This window comes from Furipterus horrens, unplaced genomic scaffold (assembly GCF_987537825.1).
Source record: "Furipterus horrens unplaced genomic scaffold, mFurHor1.1.pri manual_scaffold_3, whole genome shotgun sequence".
NCBI classification, from domain to species: domain Eukaryota; kingdom Metazoa; phylum Chordata; class Mammalia; order Chiroptera; family Furipteridae; genus Furipterus; species Furipterus horrens.
The window spans coordinates 147,787,943-147,805,766 of record NW_028327173.1 but is presented as its reverse complement, the minus strand read 5'-3'; the positions used below and the strand labels follow the sequence as shown (position 1 = coordinate 147,805,766).

General features: G+C 35.7%; 1 protein-coding gene across 2 annotated transcripts in view; it reads left to right on the top strand.

Moving 5' to 3' along the window:
* The window catches only part of INO80 (INO80 complex ATPase subunit), a 131,703-nt gene that overhangs the window by 52,722 nt on the left and 61,157 nt on the right, over positions 1–17,824 (top strand). For both annotated transcript variants that reach the window (XM_090270437.1, XM_090270436.1), the window contains exons 14-24: positions 3–98; positions 6,047–6,106; positions 6,547–6,689; positions 8,373–8,457; positions 9,359–9,476; positions 10,408–10,493; positions 13,303–13,470; positions 13,626–13,759; positions 14,747–14,814; positions 15,782–15,875; positions 16,478–16,649. In XM_090270437.1, coding sequence (XP_090126563.1) covers positions 3–98; positions 6,047–6,106; positions 6,547–6,689; positions 8,373–8,457; positions 9,359–9,476; positions 10,408–10,493; positions 13,303–13,470; positions 13,626–13,759; positions 14,747–14,814; positions 15,782–15,875; positions 16,478–16,649 — 1,224 coding nt within the window. The remainder of the gene's footprint in view (positions 1–2; positions 99–6,046; positions 6,107–6,546; positions 6,690–8,372; positions 8,458–9,358; positions 9,477–10,407; positions 10,494–13,302; positions 13,471–13,625; positions 13,760–14,746; positions 14,815–15,781; positions 15,876–16,477; positions 16,650–17,824) is intronic.

Below are 17,824 nucleotides of genomic sequence, written 5' to 3'. Positions count from 1 at the left end.
AGAGAGAGAACATTTGGGGACCTTTCTTAATAATTTCACCTGCTTCCACACTTAACAATTGGCATCAGGAGTTTACCAGATTTGTTCCTAAATTCAAGGTAAAAATCCAACAAAAAGTTCTGTTGCTCTTTAAAATAAACTTTCTGACTCTTTTGCTGCCTTGCTTATTTAATTGCTCATAATAATTTTTAATTTTACCTCACATACATTTCTATAAAAGTTACGGTGGGAGCAATAAGAGAGTATATTATATCTTTATGGATCCAAAGTCCAAGCACTGGCCACATGAATTGATGTACTTGGTCAGACTACCATAATAGAAAAATCTACCTTGCTGGTTTAATGTAGATTTTTGGCAAATCATCATCCAGGCACATATCCTGTCATATGTAATATTGTCACCTGCCCCCTCCCCCCCCAAATATATTCATAAATTATCCTCCAAAGCTAGATCTTTAGCCTTAGTCCAGATTAGGACTAAAGTAGGTAAGGTACTGTCTAAGTTAGATAATGTGAAAATGATTTTAACTAATTCAGAGGAAAAGAATTGAGATTGAGGTAAGAAATGATCAGTAGGGAAGTATGTTGCATCAAGGTAGGTGAGACATGGTCAAGTGTTAAATGGGCTTACTCATGGAAAGTTGTTGGAATAGAAGAGAATGAGCAGGATTTATTATATTGTTTGCAAGTAAAAGGGGGAAAATGAGTTAAATATGTGTTCTTTCCCTAAGGGTAAAATGATAATGAAATTGCATGGTGAGGAGGATTTTATGGAGATTATGTATCAAGAGATATTGACATGATGTCTCTGATTTTGGGTCTCTATAGTAATCATGGGTCCTATGCAGTTTAAAGGTACACAGGATAGGGTGAAGATGGGAAACAGGTATTTTTCTGTCATATGCTTTGTAAGGTAATAGGGACATATCTGGGATATTCTACTTTGGGACACCTTTATGGCTGTGGCCCCACCTTTGTGGCTTAATCGTAAATTCAGAAACTTGACAAAACACATCAGGGTATAGCTTTTAACTTGGCTGACTCATTTTTAACTCTCTAAGTTGAAGATGAAATTCGTTGAGTATTTTTTATAAAATTGTTTAACATATGGGAGATGGAGTGCCCCATCTTTTTTTCTGCTTTTGTTGTTGGTGGTGGTGGTCAGTACATTTTGTACAATCAGGAAGTTAGAATTTAAGTCTTAAAATTTTCCATCAAACCAGTTAGACTTTTGGTATTTCCTTCATTGACCGATGGATGGCAATATAGTACTATTATAATGTCATTGTTACTGCTTCTCCTTTGATTATTAACTCTACCTGAAGTTGAGCTTTCATTTGCATGTTGAGCTTCTTTTTGATACTGTAGTTTAGAGGTCAGTCAAATATGGCCTTTGGGCCAGTTCTAGTTACCACTTGTTTGTCCCCAGCTTTTAAAAATTGTGATAAAATACACATAATCTGTACCAATTTAAAGTGTACAATGAAGTAGCATTAAGTACATTTACAATATAGTGCAATGATCTCTGGTATCTGGTTGCAGGATTTCTCATCATCTCTAATAGAAACCTCCACCCAGTTAAGCAGTTACTCCTTAGTTCTCCTTTCCCTCCGGACCCTGCTACCACAAATATTTCTGTCTCTATGGATATGCTTATTCTGGATATTTCATATAACTGGAATATAAAATATATGGACTTTTATGTCCGGCTTCTTTTCACTTAGCTTAATGTTTTCAAGGTACATCAGTGTTACAGGATATATCAGTACTTCATTCCTTTTTATGACTGGATAATCTTATTGTCTGGATATATTATATTTTGTTTATTCATGTATTTATTAATGGATACTTGGGTTGTTTTTAACCTTTTGGCTATTGTTAATAGCACTGCTATGAACATCCATGTACAGGTTTTTGTTTGAACACCTTGTTTTTCAGTTCTTTGAGGTATGTACTTAGAGGAATTGCTAAGTCATTCTATATTTAAGTTATTGAAGAATCTGCCACCTGTTTGGGGGTTTTTTTGTACAGTTTGCATGCTAATAATTGTTTTTACATTTTTAAATTGTTGATTAAAAAATACTTTATAATGATGTATGAAATTTAAATCATATAGGAAGACAATCATGCTCTTTTGTTTATGTATTATTTATGGCTGAATTCTCACTACAACAGCAGAGTTTGAGTGTTTGTGACAGAGATGATATGGCCTACAAAGTAGAAATATTTATCTGGTCTTTTACAGAAAAGGTTTAACGACCTCTGCTCTTTTGCGTCATTGTTTCTATTGCTATTACTTCTTTAGATTATCAGAAATGTGTTCACTTCCCTACAGAACGTAAGTGTAGACTCTGCTCAGGTTTTTAGTTAGATTACATTCAGCCCTGGCTGGTGTGGCTCAGTGGATTGAGTGCAACCTGTAAACTGAAAGGTCTCAGTTTGTTTCCCAGTCAGGGCACATGCCTAGGTTGTGGGCCAGGTCCCCAGTTGGGGGCTTGCGAAAGGCAACCGATATGTGTATCTCTCACACATTGATGTTTCTCTCTCTTTTCCCATCCCTTCCCCTCTTTCTAAAAGTAAGTAAATAAAATATTTTTTTAAAAGTTTTAGATTACATTCAAAAGATCTATGATGACAACATCTGAAACTGTATTTTATTTGGCAAGTATCTGAGTAATACTTGTTTTATGGTTCTAGTATGATTAGTTCTTCTAACTTATTTTTCCCATGAAAGATGATTTATAATTTTTTAGTTATTTAATGTATCATTTTTCATCCCTGAAATTGGCTATTCTGTATGTTTTCTATTTCATTTATTAATGCTCTTTTATTATTCTTGTCTGCCTTTTTTTGGTAAACTTTTAAATTTTTTTAATGTTTTGAGGTGGAGCTTAGATTGTTGATTTTCAGCTTTTTCTAATTTAAGGGTATTAATTGCTTTCTAAGCATGACTGCTGTAGTCATCCAAAGGTTTGATTGGTCAGATTTTCATCATCTTTCAATTCAAAATAATTTGTAGATCCTTCTGCAAGTTCTTACAAGTTTCATGGGTTATTTAAAAGTGTGGTTCTTAATTTCCAAACAAAGTATGGTTTTCTAGGTAGCTTTTTGTGATTAATTTATAGCTTAAATCCACTGTAATAAGGAAACATGCCTTTTATGATTTTATTCTTTTGAAATTTGTTGAACATTGCTTTTATGGCCCAGCATATGGTCAGTTTTTATAAATACCATGAAAATAACATGTCTTCTACAGTTGTTGAGTGTGGTGTTATTTATATATTGATTAGGTCAGTTCTGCTAACTTGTTTAGCAAACCTGTATCTTTCCTGACTTTTGTGTGTGTGTGTGTGTGTGTGTGTGTGTGTGTGTGTGTGCCTGTCCTATTAGTGACTGAAAGAGGTGTGGTAAAATTTTCCACAATTATGGATTTATCCATTTTTGCTTTATGTATTTTGAGGCTTTTGATATATATACAAATGTACAATTAGTTCATATTCCTGGTGCATTGAAACTTTTATTATGATGAAATTCTTCTCTTTAAGACATTTTACCTTAAAACCTATATTATCTGATATTAAATAGATTAATTTTCTTTGGTTAGCTTTTTCATGGTATCGTTTGCTTCTTTTTACTTTTAACCATTCTCCATCTTTGCCTTTTATTTGAAATATTTATGCTTACTTTTCATGTAATTACTGATGTGTCACTCCCGAGTCGGACTGCACAACCATTCTCGGCGGTGCAGATAGACTCTTAAGAAGCTACACCATCGTCTCTCGAGACGGACGGCTGCCGACGACTGATATATATAATTTAAATTTCCTGCCTTTCTGTTTGCTTTCTAGTTGTTAACACATTCAACTTGCCTTTTTCTCTCCTTTCTTGGATCCTTTTGGATTGATTGGATTTTATTACTTTTTTTGTTCCTTTTCCTCTTAGATTGCTAATTATATATTCATTTTATTCTTCAATAGATAGATACCCAGAAGAATACATATGTCATTGACTTTTTAAAAAGTAAAACATTTTTATATTTTAAATCCCATAAGACATTGTATTATCTATACATTTTTAATTTTAGATTTATTCATATTACATGTTCATTGTTTTCATTGATCTTTATTACTTTCTGCATATTTGTGCTTCTGTCTTAAGTTTTGTTTTGTTTTTTTAATATTTTATTCATTTATTTTTAGAGAGAGGGTAAGGGAGGGAGAAAGAAAGGGAGAGAATCATCAATGTGTGGTTGTCTCTCGCATGCCCCCAGCTGGGAACCTTGCCTGCCACCCAGGCATGTGGTTCCTTGGCTGGCACTCAGTCCACTGAGCCACACCAATCAGGACTGGTTGAGATTTTTTAAAACAACAAAAGACATCAAGCTACGAATTCAAGAAGCACTTTGCTCCATAACAATAAGAAGAAAGCAAGCTACCCCTAGAGGCATCACTGAAAGAGTGCTGAATTTTGTATTCTTTTGTTTTTTTCATACTTTAGTCTGGATGTTTTCTTCTGAGCTATCTGGCTCACTAATTTTCTCTTTAGCTGCGTATTTTCTGTTATTGAATTCTTTTAAAAAAATGTTCTAGCTCTGGCTGCTGTAGCTCAGTGGATTGAGCTCCATCCTGTGAACCAAGTGTCACTGGTTCAGTTCCCAGTCAGGGCACATGCCTGGGTGGCAGTTGGGGGTGCGAGAACAGGCAACCACACATTGATGTTTCTCTCCCTCTCTTTCTCCCTTCCCCTCTCTCTCAAAACAAATAAATAAAATTAAAAATAAAAATAAAAAATAAATTTTCTGATATGTTTATTATCTGAACCTCTTGTGGCTTTGTTTCTTTTTTTCTGTTTCTCATGTTGGTTTTCAGTTAAGTGATATAGTCTATCCTTATGTCGGGGATTTTTTTCTTTCTTTTTTTTTTTTTTTTTTTTTGTATGCAAGACATTGTATGGGGAAGATTCTGGAGATATTTGTGGGTTCTGGATACTATTTTCTTCTTCCAGAGAGAGAATTTGTGTTTGGGGTTTTGTTTTGGCTTCTTGCCACTAGTAATTTTTTTTTTTTTCTGGGGCATTAATAATCTAAAACCCCTTTAATATAGTCAGGAACTGAGATGATTTAAAGCTAAAATTCAGTACACTTAGCCCTACAGTATGAAGGTCTCTCATCCAGGATTCAAACAACCATGAATCAAAAAAATACTTTGAGGGAAAAGTTACATTATTGCTGATATATACTATGTAGTTAGGCCTACAATGGTTGTGTCTGTATTGAACTTGTATAGACTTTTTTTCCTTTTCATTATTCCCTTAACAATGCAGTATATCAACTATTTACACAGTGTTCACATTAGGTTTTAGAAGTAATCTAGAGATGATATCAGGTATATAGGAAGATATGCATAGGTTATATGTAAGTACTGTGCCATTTTACATGAGATACTTGAACATCCGTGGGTTTTGGTATCTTCTAAGGGTCCTGAAACCAATTTCCTACAAATACTGAGTGATGACTATGTGTCTATTAAGGCAAGCCTGTGTATAGTTTACCTTTATATTACTAACGTATATGTATCCTTTGATCCTAACTTAAGGCCAGGGAGGTTGGTGTTGATTAGAATCTGTCCTCCCTGAGCTACAGCTTTTGCTCTATGGGCCCTGCATCTCTTAAAAAAACGAAACAAAACAAAAACAAAAAGCTGTGCTCAGTTTTATAGTCTCTCAACTAGAATTTTTGGAAAGGGGGAACATGTACCAGGTGCCAGGATTTCCTCTTTGAGCTTCTTTCTTCTCTGGATCTTGGCTCTTTAATTCCCCACTGCCTCAGTAGCTTATCTCTGATACCTGCAAACAGATGTTTTATAGATGAGTTTTTAATTTGGTCAGTAGGAGGAGTGCTGGTTGAGCACCTAGTCTGGCAATGATGTAAGAACTCCAGTATTTATTTTGTTTTAGGTTCTTTTAAAATCATCCTGAATAACATATTTTTGATGACACATTTAAGATTATCAGTATGAAATAATCTCTATATTGGTCCTTTGTCCAGGTGCTACCTTATTGGGGAAATCCTCATGATAGAAAAGTCATAAGGAGGTTCTGGAGTCAGGTAACTTTCAGCTTACTGTATATATACATATGCACACATGTATACATATGCAATTTTTATTTCTTCAGTTAATTTAAGTAATTGCTTGTGCATAAAATCTTATGTATTTCTGGGCATTGGGCAAGTGTCCTTTTTTTAAAAAAACAATGTTACAATGTTTTTCCTGTTAATAGACAATCAGCTGGATTAGAAGTCCAGGATTAAATAAGAACTTCTTTCTTTATTAAGCTGAATACTAGTTTTTAACATGATTTATGATTAAGATGACTACTTTAAAAACAGTTGTGGTTTAATTCACTGTACATCTCTCACATGGGAGAAGCCCATTTTTAGGGCTATCATTGTAAACTTCTTGGCCTTATAAAATACAGTCTATTCCTCCTTATCTTACTATGAATTGTTAGGTATCTCTTTTCACTCTTGTCCTCTTATATTTACAGAAGACACTTTACACTCAGGATGCCCCCTTCCACGTGGTTATCACCAGCTACCAGCTGGTGGTGCAGGATGTAAAGTATTTCCAGCGGGTCAAGTGGCAGTACATGGTATTGGACGAGGCTCAGGCTCTCAAGAGTAGCTCCAGGTAACCTGAGTAGTAGAAACCAAACTCCATGGACTGGGGTATATAATATCTAATTGACACTTGAAGAATGTGTGGTTAGGGATGCTAATCACCTCCCCTCAAACTCTCTGCAGTTGAAAATCCACATATAACTTTTCACTCTCCATTCACTTAAATACTAATAGCCTTCTGTTGACAGGAAGTCTTTTTGATAACATAAACAGTCACTTAACACATATTTTGTATGTTATATGTATTATATATCGTATTCTTATAATAAAGTAAGCTAGAGGAAAAAATGTTACTAAGAAAATAATAAGGAAGAGAAAATACATTTACTATATTTATTGAAAAAAATTGTTCAAGGGTCAACTGTATCTTAGTGATTTATACACACATGTGAAAATAAAGATCAGAGAGGTTTCAACTCAGGCTGGTGTGGCTCAGTGAATTGAGCACCAGCCTGTGAACCCAAAGGTCACCGGTTCACTTCCCAGTCAGGACACAGGTTGCAGGCCAGGTCTCCAGTTGGGTGCATGCGAGAGGCAACCGATCGATGCTTCTCTTGCACATCGATGTTTCTCTCCCTCCCTTCCCTTCTCTTTAAAAATCAATAAGTAAAATCTTAAAAAAAGACATCAGAGAGGTTTCAGAACATGGCATGTATGTCACTTCTGGTCAGATAGATGGTCTTCCCATAAGTCATATATCTGACCAGAAGTCAGAAATTCCCTTTTGCATTTTTTGTGGAATATAGATATTAGTTTTTAGAATACAAGGATTTTTCTCAAATTCCATCTCCTTACTCAATAATTATGACATTTTAACAGATCTTTGTTCTTCAAGGAAAATTTCTGTGGAGGAAGGGGAGTCTGCCCTATCCTTGAGAGGTTATTTTAGACAGGAGGGTCTTAATAGGAAGTAGCATGTTACATTATGTGGATTGTAGGTTCTGTCTGCTTTATGCAAGTTGTCCTCGTCCGTGGATGGTTATTAGAATTCTCCAAGAATCCTTTGTTGGAAGTTATATGTTTAAAATATTCTAATACCTTTAAGGTCCTAAACTGAACAGTAAATGAGTGCTTGGCTATAAAGTGTTAATTCAGTGGTATTAAACCTTGGGTTTGATGCATTTTTATTAACAGTTGGTGAGCGCGTAGGACTTTCTTAAAGGTCTGTGCTATCTGGCAGAGTGGTATTTTCCATGGAACTTTCCATCATCTGAAGGGCATTACTTCATACTGCACTCTTTCAAAGTAGGACATGCTCATAACCATAGAATTTCTTCGCATTTTCTTCTCACATGCTTCCCCTTTCTTCATTGCTCCCTCCAAACTCACTGGAAGTACACAAATTAATCATCTTAAAGCTTCCTACTACAGATTCGTGCCTTATCATGGAATGGTTTGTGTCAACAGGTAGAGGACTTTTATCAAGCCAGAAAGGATCCTACTCTGCCTAATTGTGGGCTTTTCCCCCTAAACCCTAATACCATATTTTCAGTATAGAGAACTCAGTTTCTCTGAAATTTCCTGTCCTCAGCTTTTTGAATGATATTTTTCAGTTGTGTACATGGTGGATACTTGATTCTGAGTGTTCATTATTATTATTATTTTTTAAAGCATTTTTAGAAATATGGGGTCTTGGTAGGATGGAAAAAGATTTACTGCTAAATTGGAATTTGTAATTCATCTTATTGAACAGTGTTCGTTGGAAGATTCTCTTGCAGTTCCAGTGTCGGAATCGGCTCTTGCTAACTGGGACTCCCATTCAGAACACCATGGCAGAGGTAGGTACCTGTAAAGGTTTCCGTTTTAGATCTGCATTAAATAGAGTGGTTTCAGCACAGAATAGAATTCTTTACCCATGCCAGCCTGTTAATGCTTTGTACATATTATAACCCCCACGTGAAAGGAAGAATTAGAATATAGCTTGCCCTAACTGGGGTTTTTTGCGTCATTCCTATTTTTTCTTATTCTCTGGCAAAAAGCAAATAAATTACTTTATTTCCTTGTATTTATGTAATAAATAGTGACTACATTAGGAATACTACACATCCAATGCAGAGATGTTTTGAATGAAAAGGTAGCACTCTTTACCATTGAGAGGAGCTAAATTTTTTTCTTCACTGATCATCTGTAACAGGGGTCAGAAAACTTTCTGTAAAGAGCCAGGTAGTGAATACTTTAGACTTTATGGGCCATACAATCACTGTCAACTATTTAACCTTGCTGTTGTAATGTGAACGCAGCCATAGATGATACGTAAGTGAATAAGTGTGGCTATGTTCCAGTAAAACTTTACTTGTAAAAATAGATGACAAACCATACTTGGCACCACAGATTATAATTTGCTGATCCCTGATCTAAGTTTATTATTAGCAATTTATGCTATATATAAGATCTTTAAAACTATCCCACCACAAAATCTGAGCTTGCACTTTAAGACTAATTTTAGTTTGAAATTAGTTGAAAAATAGCTACATTTTGCTATAGCACCTTATAGAATTAGGGTTGGTGGATGAGGCATGTGCTGACTCAGTTTCTGTCTCTTATTCACTCACACATACACGTGCACCGAGACACAGATATACACACATATCTGCAACTGTCACACTCCAAACTCCCATTGTATCCCCACACTGTCATTTTCTTGCCCTACAGCTATTTTCACCTTTCTTTTGTTTCCAGCTCTGGGCTCTGCTGCATTTCATTATGCCAACATTATTTGATTCACACGAGGAGTTTAATGAATGGTTTTCCAAGGACATTGAGAGCCATGCTGAAAACAAATCTGCCATTGACGAGAGTGAGTACTTTCATGAACTTTCTTCTGTGTATCAGTTTAGGCAACCACATAGTTGTATGTTTTGTTCTCTACAAAGAATTTTTCTTCTAGTATACTTAGAAGGATTGGGGGGATGTTTTTTCTCTTATAAATATGTGCTTTGCTTATATGTAAAGTAAAGAAAAAAGGACTAATTCAGGTGATGTTGCTATATTGGCTAATGAAGGCAGAATAGGCAATAATAAAGTACCACATTTTGGCTTATAGAGTCCTCATTTTTCACATAGATCCTGAAAAATTCCTATCAGAATTACATTATTCTTTGTGGAATGCGGTAAGGCTTTTTTTCCTGTGATAAAAACGGAAAATACTAGAAGGATCATTTTTATTAGTTTCTGTCTAATTTGTTTCTACTCCGAACATTTTTAACCTTTCTGTGTCATTACTTTTGACCTTGTTGAATATTATCCTTTAAGAGAGTCATGAGGTGTTTATTATAGACATGAAGTGACATCTGTTAACTATTAGGAAAGTTCTTAAGTAATTTCTTATACATACAAGTTATTTGCTGGCATACTTTGAAAAAAATGAGTTTTGGGAGAAACACTGGGAGTCACAGATAGCTTGCATCAGATCTATATGAGAACTGTATTATGGGTAAGAAATGTTCCTTAAATACTCTAAAGGTGAATTCTATTAAAAATAAGGTGGTCCTTGTTGGCTGGCTAAGCGAGAGCAAAATGCATTTGTCCAATTGACTATAGGAAAATGCTGTGGAAAATTCAGATTCCTTGGTTTCCTACTTGGGGGGAGAAACATTGTTTCAGTCTTCTTTCAGAGAATCATTGAGTCAAAAGGTGTTTAAAACAGTTTAATGAAAAATATTTTTGACTTTTGTTTGTGTTAAATCAATATAATGCATTACTTACGGGGGGGGGACCTGGCATTTCAGATCAACTCTCTCGCTTACACATGATTTTGAAGCCATTTATGCTGAGGAGAATCAAGAAAGATGTAGAAAATGAATTGTCTGACAAGGTAAGGAAAGAAAACCTCATGAGTTTATAAAGGCTTAATAGGCACCAACTTACAGTGAGAGAAAGTTCCTTGATAAATGTTTAGTTGAAGAATAATTATGTACTTTGAGAGGTAACCTTTAAACCTGAGTGCATCAAAGAAGATTTAATATGAGTCAGATAATCATGGCAAGTAATATTTTTTTAGTTTATACTCTATTATGGAGAATTTGCAACATTACAGAAGTAGAAAGCATTGTATAATGAACCTTCTTGTAAACGCCATATAGTTTTAACAATGATCAACTCATGGCTATCCCCTCCCTTCTAGATTATTATGAAGCAAATCCCAGATGTCTTGTATTTCATTTATAATTTTTTAAAAATATGTTTTATTTACCTATTTTTAGAGAGAGGGAAAGGGACCTGGCACACAACCTGGGCATGTGCCCTGACCAGGAATCAAACTGGCAGCCTTTTGGTTCATAGGCTGGTGCTCAATCCACTGAGCCACACCAGTAGGGCTGAAATTTTTCATATGTACCTCTAAAAGACTTGGTCTGTTTAAAAATACATAATCCTCCTGAAAACGACAGTTATTTTATTATCACATATCCAGTTGGTGCTCAGATATCCTCAGTTGTCTTTGTATGTGTATCTACGTCTGTCTGTCTGTCTGTCAGAATTTTGAAATCAGAATTCAGTCACGATCCACACATAGCGTTCAGGTGACATGTCTCTCAATTATCTTTTAATCCCCTCTTTCTGTTTTCCCTTGCAGTTCTTTGTAGAAGAAACTGAGTTATTTGTCCTGTAGAATTCTCCACATACTGGGTTTTGCTAATTACATCACTGTTGTGTTGTAAAGCATGTTTCTTTGTCTCCTGTATTTCTGCAAACTGAAAGTTAGATTTAGAAGTTTAATGTGCTTTGGCTTTTAATATTTTTTTCTCATACAAAGCCAGTAATTTTGGTTTATAGATGGCTTTTTCGGATCCTTACCAGACTTCTGTAATTTTCTAATTATCTCCTGTGATTTCTCCCCATATTCTTCTTCTTTTCTCTACCAGTTCCGAATCCTTTCTAATTCTCTCGAGGTTTTTTCCATATTCCATTGGGTCTACCTGTTCCTCGCAATTCTTCTCTCTGCCCCAAAAGCAACTTTCCAGATCCCTGATAATATCAGGCAGTTCTTCTCTGTCACTGTCACAGGGATGAATCAATTTGAAATTAGTAACTCTCTTTGGAAGATTGTGGTGGGGATGTACATTGTCAAAGAGAGAAGTGGACCTTTGTTTTATATCATTTTCAAAAATCTTGGTGACTGTTTTTGTGAAACTGGCTGATTTTAATTAAAGAGCACTGCCACACAGATGTACCTGATAGAAGGAAAATGCTTTATTAAGAAAATTGATTCTTGCCCTGGCTGGTATCACTCAGTGGATTGAGGATCGGCCTACGAATCAAAGGGTTGCTTATTCAATTCCCAGTTAGGGCACATGCCTGGGTTGTGTGCCAAGTCCCCAGTAATGTTTCTTGTCCCTATCTTTCTCCGCCCCCTTCCCCTCTCTCTGAAAACAAATAAATAAAATCTCTTTAAAAAATTGATTCTTGAGGCTTTTATATCACAAAGGACTTTAAAAAACAATAGCAGTGTCATAATTTCTGTTATTTTATTAATGATGAATAGGGAGGTTGATCAGAAGATGTAGTATGGTTCTTAAGCACTGTGTACAGTGTAAATTTCTTTAACAGCAGTAATTTTTCTCATCCATTAAATAATATATTTATTTATTGAACTCTTACTGGCTGCCATCCGCTGGTATGTAAACATGCCGTCTCCAGCTTCTGTTCAAAATTCCAGTGGAGATAATGTTGTGTCATAGAGATACAGTGATTGCCCATGTGAACTCTAATGGGAACAAAGATGACATGTGAAGTAGGTCTGGAATAATGAGTTGGCATTTACTGGGAAAATATGATAGAAAGGGGATGCTAGGCAAAAAGAGCAGTGTGGACAAAGATAGAACGACTTTCAGATATTCAGTATGTTTGGCAAACATTATTCAGACCATAGTTGCTAAAGATACATATAGGAGGACATGACGGTGAGACTGGGCCATTTGGATAGGTTAGATTATGGAAGGTCTTTTCTACCTATGGAGGTTTCTTTAATAAATTTTGCTATAGGCAGTAATGTACATTGAAGGTTTTTCAGCAGTTGAATTGCCTTTCTTAGAATCAGGAGAGACTAGAGGCAGGAAGACACAAAAATAATAGTCTCGATTAATATGATGAGCTACTCCAGTGGGCAATGGGAATGGTCAGAAAAGGTAGTTAGAAATAAATTTCCAGGTCGAGTTGAGGGACTTAGAAAATGATAGCACAGGGGGAATGAGAAAGGGAGAAAAATCAGCTGACTGAAGTTCGTCTTCGGGCAACTGAGTGGTAATGCTGTTAATCAATTTAGTAAGTTGTGGAAAAGATTATTTTTTTCTTGATGTGTCACATATAAAACTGCTGCACACTATCTGAGTCGTGCAATTATATTATAGTAGGTAGTTGGAAGTATTGGGCTAGGGGAGTTTAGGAATGTATTTTTGTTGTAAGTCACTATGATGGGCGTAGTTGGTGCTGTTGGAAATGGGAGAGATTGCCCAGGGACACCGTTTACATTGGTGACAAGGGAAAGAGGTAACTACTTCACAGATTTATAGAGACAGTGTGTTTCTAGAGATATGTATATTTTTCTGTGACAATGTGTTTTCAACATTAAGTTGATACTGAGTTACAAACTTTTTCAAAATATAAATATTCTCACTGATTTTTAGATTGAGATTCTAATGTATTGCCAACTGACCAGTCGACAAAAGCTGCTGTATCAGGCACTAAAGAACAAAATTTCCATTGAGGATTTATTGCAGTCTTCTATGGGCTCTACCCAGCAAGCACAGACCACCACCAGCAGCCTCATGAATCTGGTCATGCAGTTTAGGAAGGTAAGAGCTTCAAGAAAAAGGCCAAGTAAATGTTGTTAAAAAGAGATGAAAATGGGGAAGTATTTATTCACAAGGGTAAACATGCAGTTTGTGATTACCCCGTCACCATGTAATGTCTGCACATAACAGTGTTGTCTTCTTTTCCTTTCTCTTAGGTGTGTAATCACCCAGAGTTATTTGAACGACAAGAAACTTGGTCTCCATTTCATATTTCCCTAAAGCCATACCAGATTTCAAAGTTTATTTACCATCATGGACAGATCAGGGTCTTCAACCATTCACGAGACAGGTGAGAAAATATTAATATCTGTTTACTCTGAGTGTTTATAATTTGGGGGATTGTGGAAATAAATTTAGTGGGGAGTGAATTCCTTTACAAAACGTATTTGAATAAAGGGTGGACAACTGTTTGTTGAGGAATCTTGGGGTAGGAGAGTGTGTGCACTGTTAAGCACTTAACTGGATGACCATTGCCACTTCTAGTTGCTTTTCCAAATGAGGAGTATGCACCTGTGCACAAGTGTCTCTGCCCTAGTATTGAAATTGCTTTTTGGTGGCTTATTTTACATATGGAATAGCACTTGTGGGAGAATTGAGATGAGATTTCAAATTAATCAAATTTACCTTCTCAAAATCAGCAATGACAGATTTGGGTAAAGGTGAAGTAGTTGTTAATGGTAATGTGCTAGAGGCCACTTCCATTTAGAAAATAGGTGTGTCAGTCAATTCCACATCTATGAGTGAGAGTGGTCCTGGCTTCTGGATTTTTTAACAAGCTCCCAAAGCATTCTTATACACACCCACATTTGAGAACCATTGATTTAGAAAGCTCCTTCTGAGAAGAAACAATATAAACAATACTATCCAAATAATTATTGACAACATTTAGCCTAATGAAACAAATTGAGAAATTTCATAGGTTTCATTTTAAGAATTCTATGTGTGTGATAGCTTCAGGCTCACACTTAGCTAGATGGGCAGAAGGAAGCAGACAGGTTGTAGTGCTTTTTGTTTATAGTACATGATAACTTAGGGTGCTAGAATTGTGAGTCTCTGAAATAAAATTAACTACTTTAAACTATCTTTTTATACTCTGTTAAGTACTTCTACTTTCTGACTTTTTATGCCATGATTTTTGCCTGGTTATAACAAACTTCTTAAAAGTATTAAAGAGTTTCAGATCTAAAAGATTATCTTTAGTTTGGAACCTCTGGTCTAGTTAACTTCCCAGTATTTATATTTGGGTTTGGATTTATTTTATTTACTTACCTTACAGGTGGTTAAGGGTTCTTCTTTCTCCATTTGCACCAGACTATATCCAACAGTCTCTCTTTCACAGAAAAGGTAGGTGTTTTTATCTTTGGGAAGGAAAGTATGGCAAGGATTTATGAGGATGCTTCTCTTTGTTTGCTAAGTGACTGATATGCAAGTAATAGAGGTTTGCCTGCATGCTAGGTTTTATTTATAAAGTCTTGATAAGGTTTAAGTAGCTCTGACTAGTGTGGCTAAATGGGTTGGATATCATCCTGCAAACCAAAACGTCGCCAGTTCAGTTCCCAATCAAGGCATATGCCTGGGTTGCTGGCCATACCACCAGTTGGGCGTGTACAAGAGGCAACCTGATTGATGTTTCTCTCCTCTTTCTCCCTCCCTTCCCCTCTCTCTAAAAATAAATAAAATATTTTTAAAAAGTTAAAAGATTCTCTTCTTGACCAAATTTTTTAAAAAGATTTAAGTAACTTAGTCTTCATCTATAGATGCTATGATTTGTGACTGTAACAGGAAGCAACAACAAATTATTACATCGACCTTCCATCTTTATTTTATACCTGACTCTTAAGACTTTCTTATACTCTTGAAACTTGACAGAGATAGTATAGGATTCTTATTATTGTGGCTTGGTTTCCGCCCCCTTGTCTGAGGAGAAGCTACTCAACTGAGAATATTGTCCTAAGTATTAAGGCAAGGTTCAGAATGTTTCACCTCTATCCTTTTCTCCCTCCCCCCCGCACCTCCCCGCAATGATAAAAAGAGCAAGGAAGTTAACCAAGGGTACAAAAACCCCAAATGTAACTGATGAGCCAACTTCTCTCTGGCTTATCTGTGCTGTATCTCATAGATCTACCTCTTATACTTGTGATTGTAGTACAAAAATATGGCACCCTGACTCCCATCAAAGTAGCTGTGATCTGGAACCTTTAAAATATGTTTTCATTATTAAGCCAAAATCCAGCAGTTCAGCAAGCAGGCTTTAGTTGAGTATTATCTCCTGGCTTGTCACTGAGTTTAACTTTGCCCTTTGATGTTTTAGGTGTTAATGAAGAAAGCTGTTTCTCTTTCCTTCGCTTTATTGATGTATCTCCAGCAGAAATGGCAAACTTCATGCTTCAGGGACTTTTGGCCAGGTGAGAAGTTTGCTCATTTGTTTGATGAGTGAGCCATGGGAAATAAACAAGGTTTAAGTTGAATACTATGAAAGTTAAATATTTAATGTTATATCATCTTAGCCTCTCATTCTTTTTCTGTTGTTAAAAATAAAAGTTTTTGTTAGGGAGTCATAATTTTCTTTTGACCATTTAATAATTGCATGATGCCTCATGACCTACCATAAATAAAAACTATGCAGTCTCTTCTCCAAAATGCTACCAGATCTTCAAGTCTTCATTTCTAGTTAGTCTGCTGTATTTTATTTGCTTCTGTAGGGCAAATGATGGCTAATGGTTCCTTTAGTTAGTAGTGATTGCAGTGTAGCTTGCCTTAAGTGTCTGGGAAACTTTGTTCTATGTTCTTACTCTTTGGAATACTAGCGGCCAAACCAAGTCATGCCAAAGGTAGAATTTATAGAACAAAATTGTAAAATGGCTTTATCTCAAAGTAGGAAAGAACTGTTTGCTCAGAATTTACAAAAGAGACCTGTTAATGAGACACAAAGTTCCTCAGTGCTATAACTACTACCTCAAACCTCCATGGAACACTGAATAAGCATGTGTGCTGTGATTTGTTTCAGATGGTTAGCTCTTTTCCTGTCTCTGAAAGCCTCCTACAGGCTCCATCAGCTGCGCTCCTGGGGAGAGCCAGAAGGGGAAAGCCAACAGAGATATCTGAGAAACAAGGATTTCCTTCTGGGTGTTAATTTTCCACTCTCCTTTCCCAACCTTTGCAGCTGTCCTTTGTTAAAGGTAAGCAATTATTTCAGCATAAGTAATCCAAGTAATACTCCTTTTTCTTTTCTTTGAATCAGTAAAAGTAGTAACAAAGTAAGTGATCGCCTGATAGAGCCAAAAAGTTCCCAGAAGAGAGGGAGCAGTATATTGATTTATTATTTACTATATACCTTAATAGACATCTTGTGTGTTTGTGTATGTGTGTGGAGATATGTATATGTATTAAATGTATATTTTTGTATGTAACTTTACTGTAACACACATCTTAAATGTACACCTCTCTGAATTTATGTATGTGTAAAACGGTTGTGTTACAACTACCTACATTAAGGTATAGAACATTTCTAGCACCCAGAAGTCTCCCTCATGCTACTCCCCATTTAATACCTCTAATTCAGTCAAACCAACAAATAAAGGTAGTCACTATTCTACTTCTCTTACCACAGATTATTTTTGTTGTTTTTGAACTTTATGTAAATAGAATTATCCAGCATGTACTCTTTTGTGTCTGGTTTCTTTCCCTCAATATATCTGTGTGATTTGTGTTGCTTAATAGCATTCTTTTTTTAATGTTATGAAGTGTTCCATTGTGTGAATAGACCACAATTTTATTTGTTAATCTATTTTACTGTTGGCGGTTATTTAGGTTGCTTCCAGTTTGGGGCTATTGTGAATAAAAGTGCTATGCACATTCTTGTACATGTCTTTCAATGAACATAAGCACTAATTACTTTGGGGTTTATATCCCAAAGGATTGGGATTGCTATCTAATCAGGTATATGTGTGTTTAGATTTAGTAGCCACTGCCAAACATTTTCCAGGATGGTTTTACAATTTACACTTCTACCAGCAATGTGAAAAATTAGTTATTGTGGGCATTATCCTTGCCCACACCTGCTATTTCCATTCCATGTTTTGGAATTTGTAGTAGTATCTCATGATTTTAAATTGCGTTGACGTGAAAAGTAATTATGTTGAGTACTTCTTCATATAATTCTTGGCCGTTGTAAAGTAGGTGAAGGGGAAAGTGACAGGAAATAAGGTGATTGATATAGGTCCAGATCCTGTGGGGCCTCATAAGTTACTGCTAAGGGTTTGGATTTTATTCTGAAAGAAATGGGTAGTACTATAGAGTTAAGAGAGATTTGCGTGTTTATGTTATAGTTCTTCAACTAGATTAGAAATTAAGA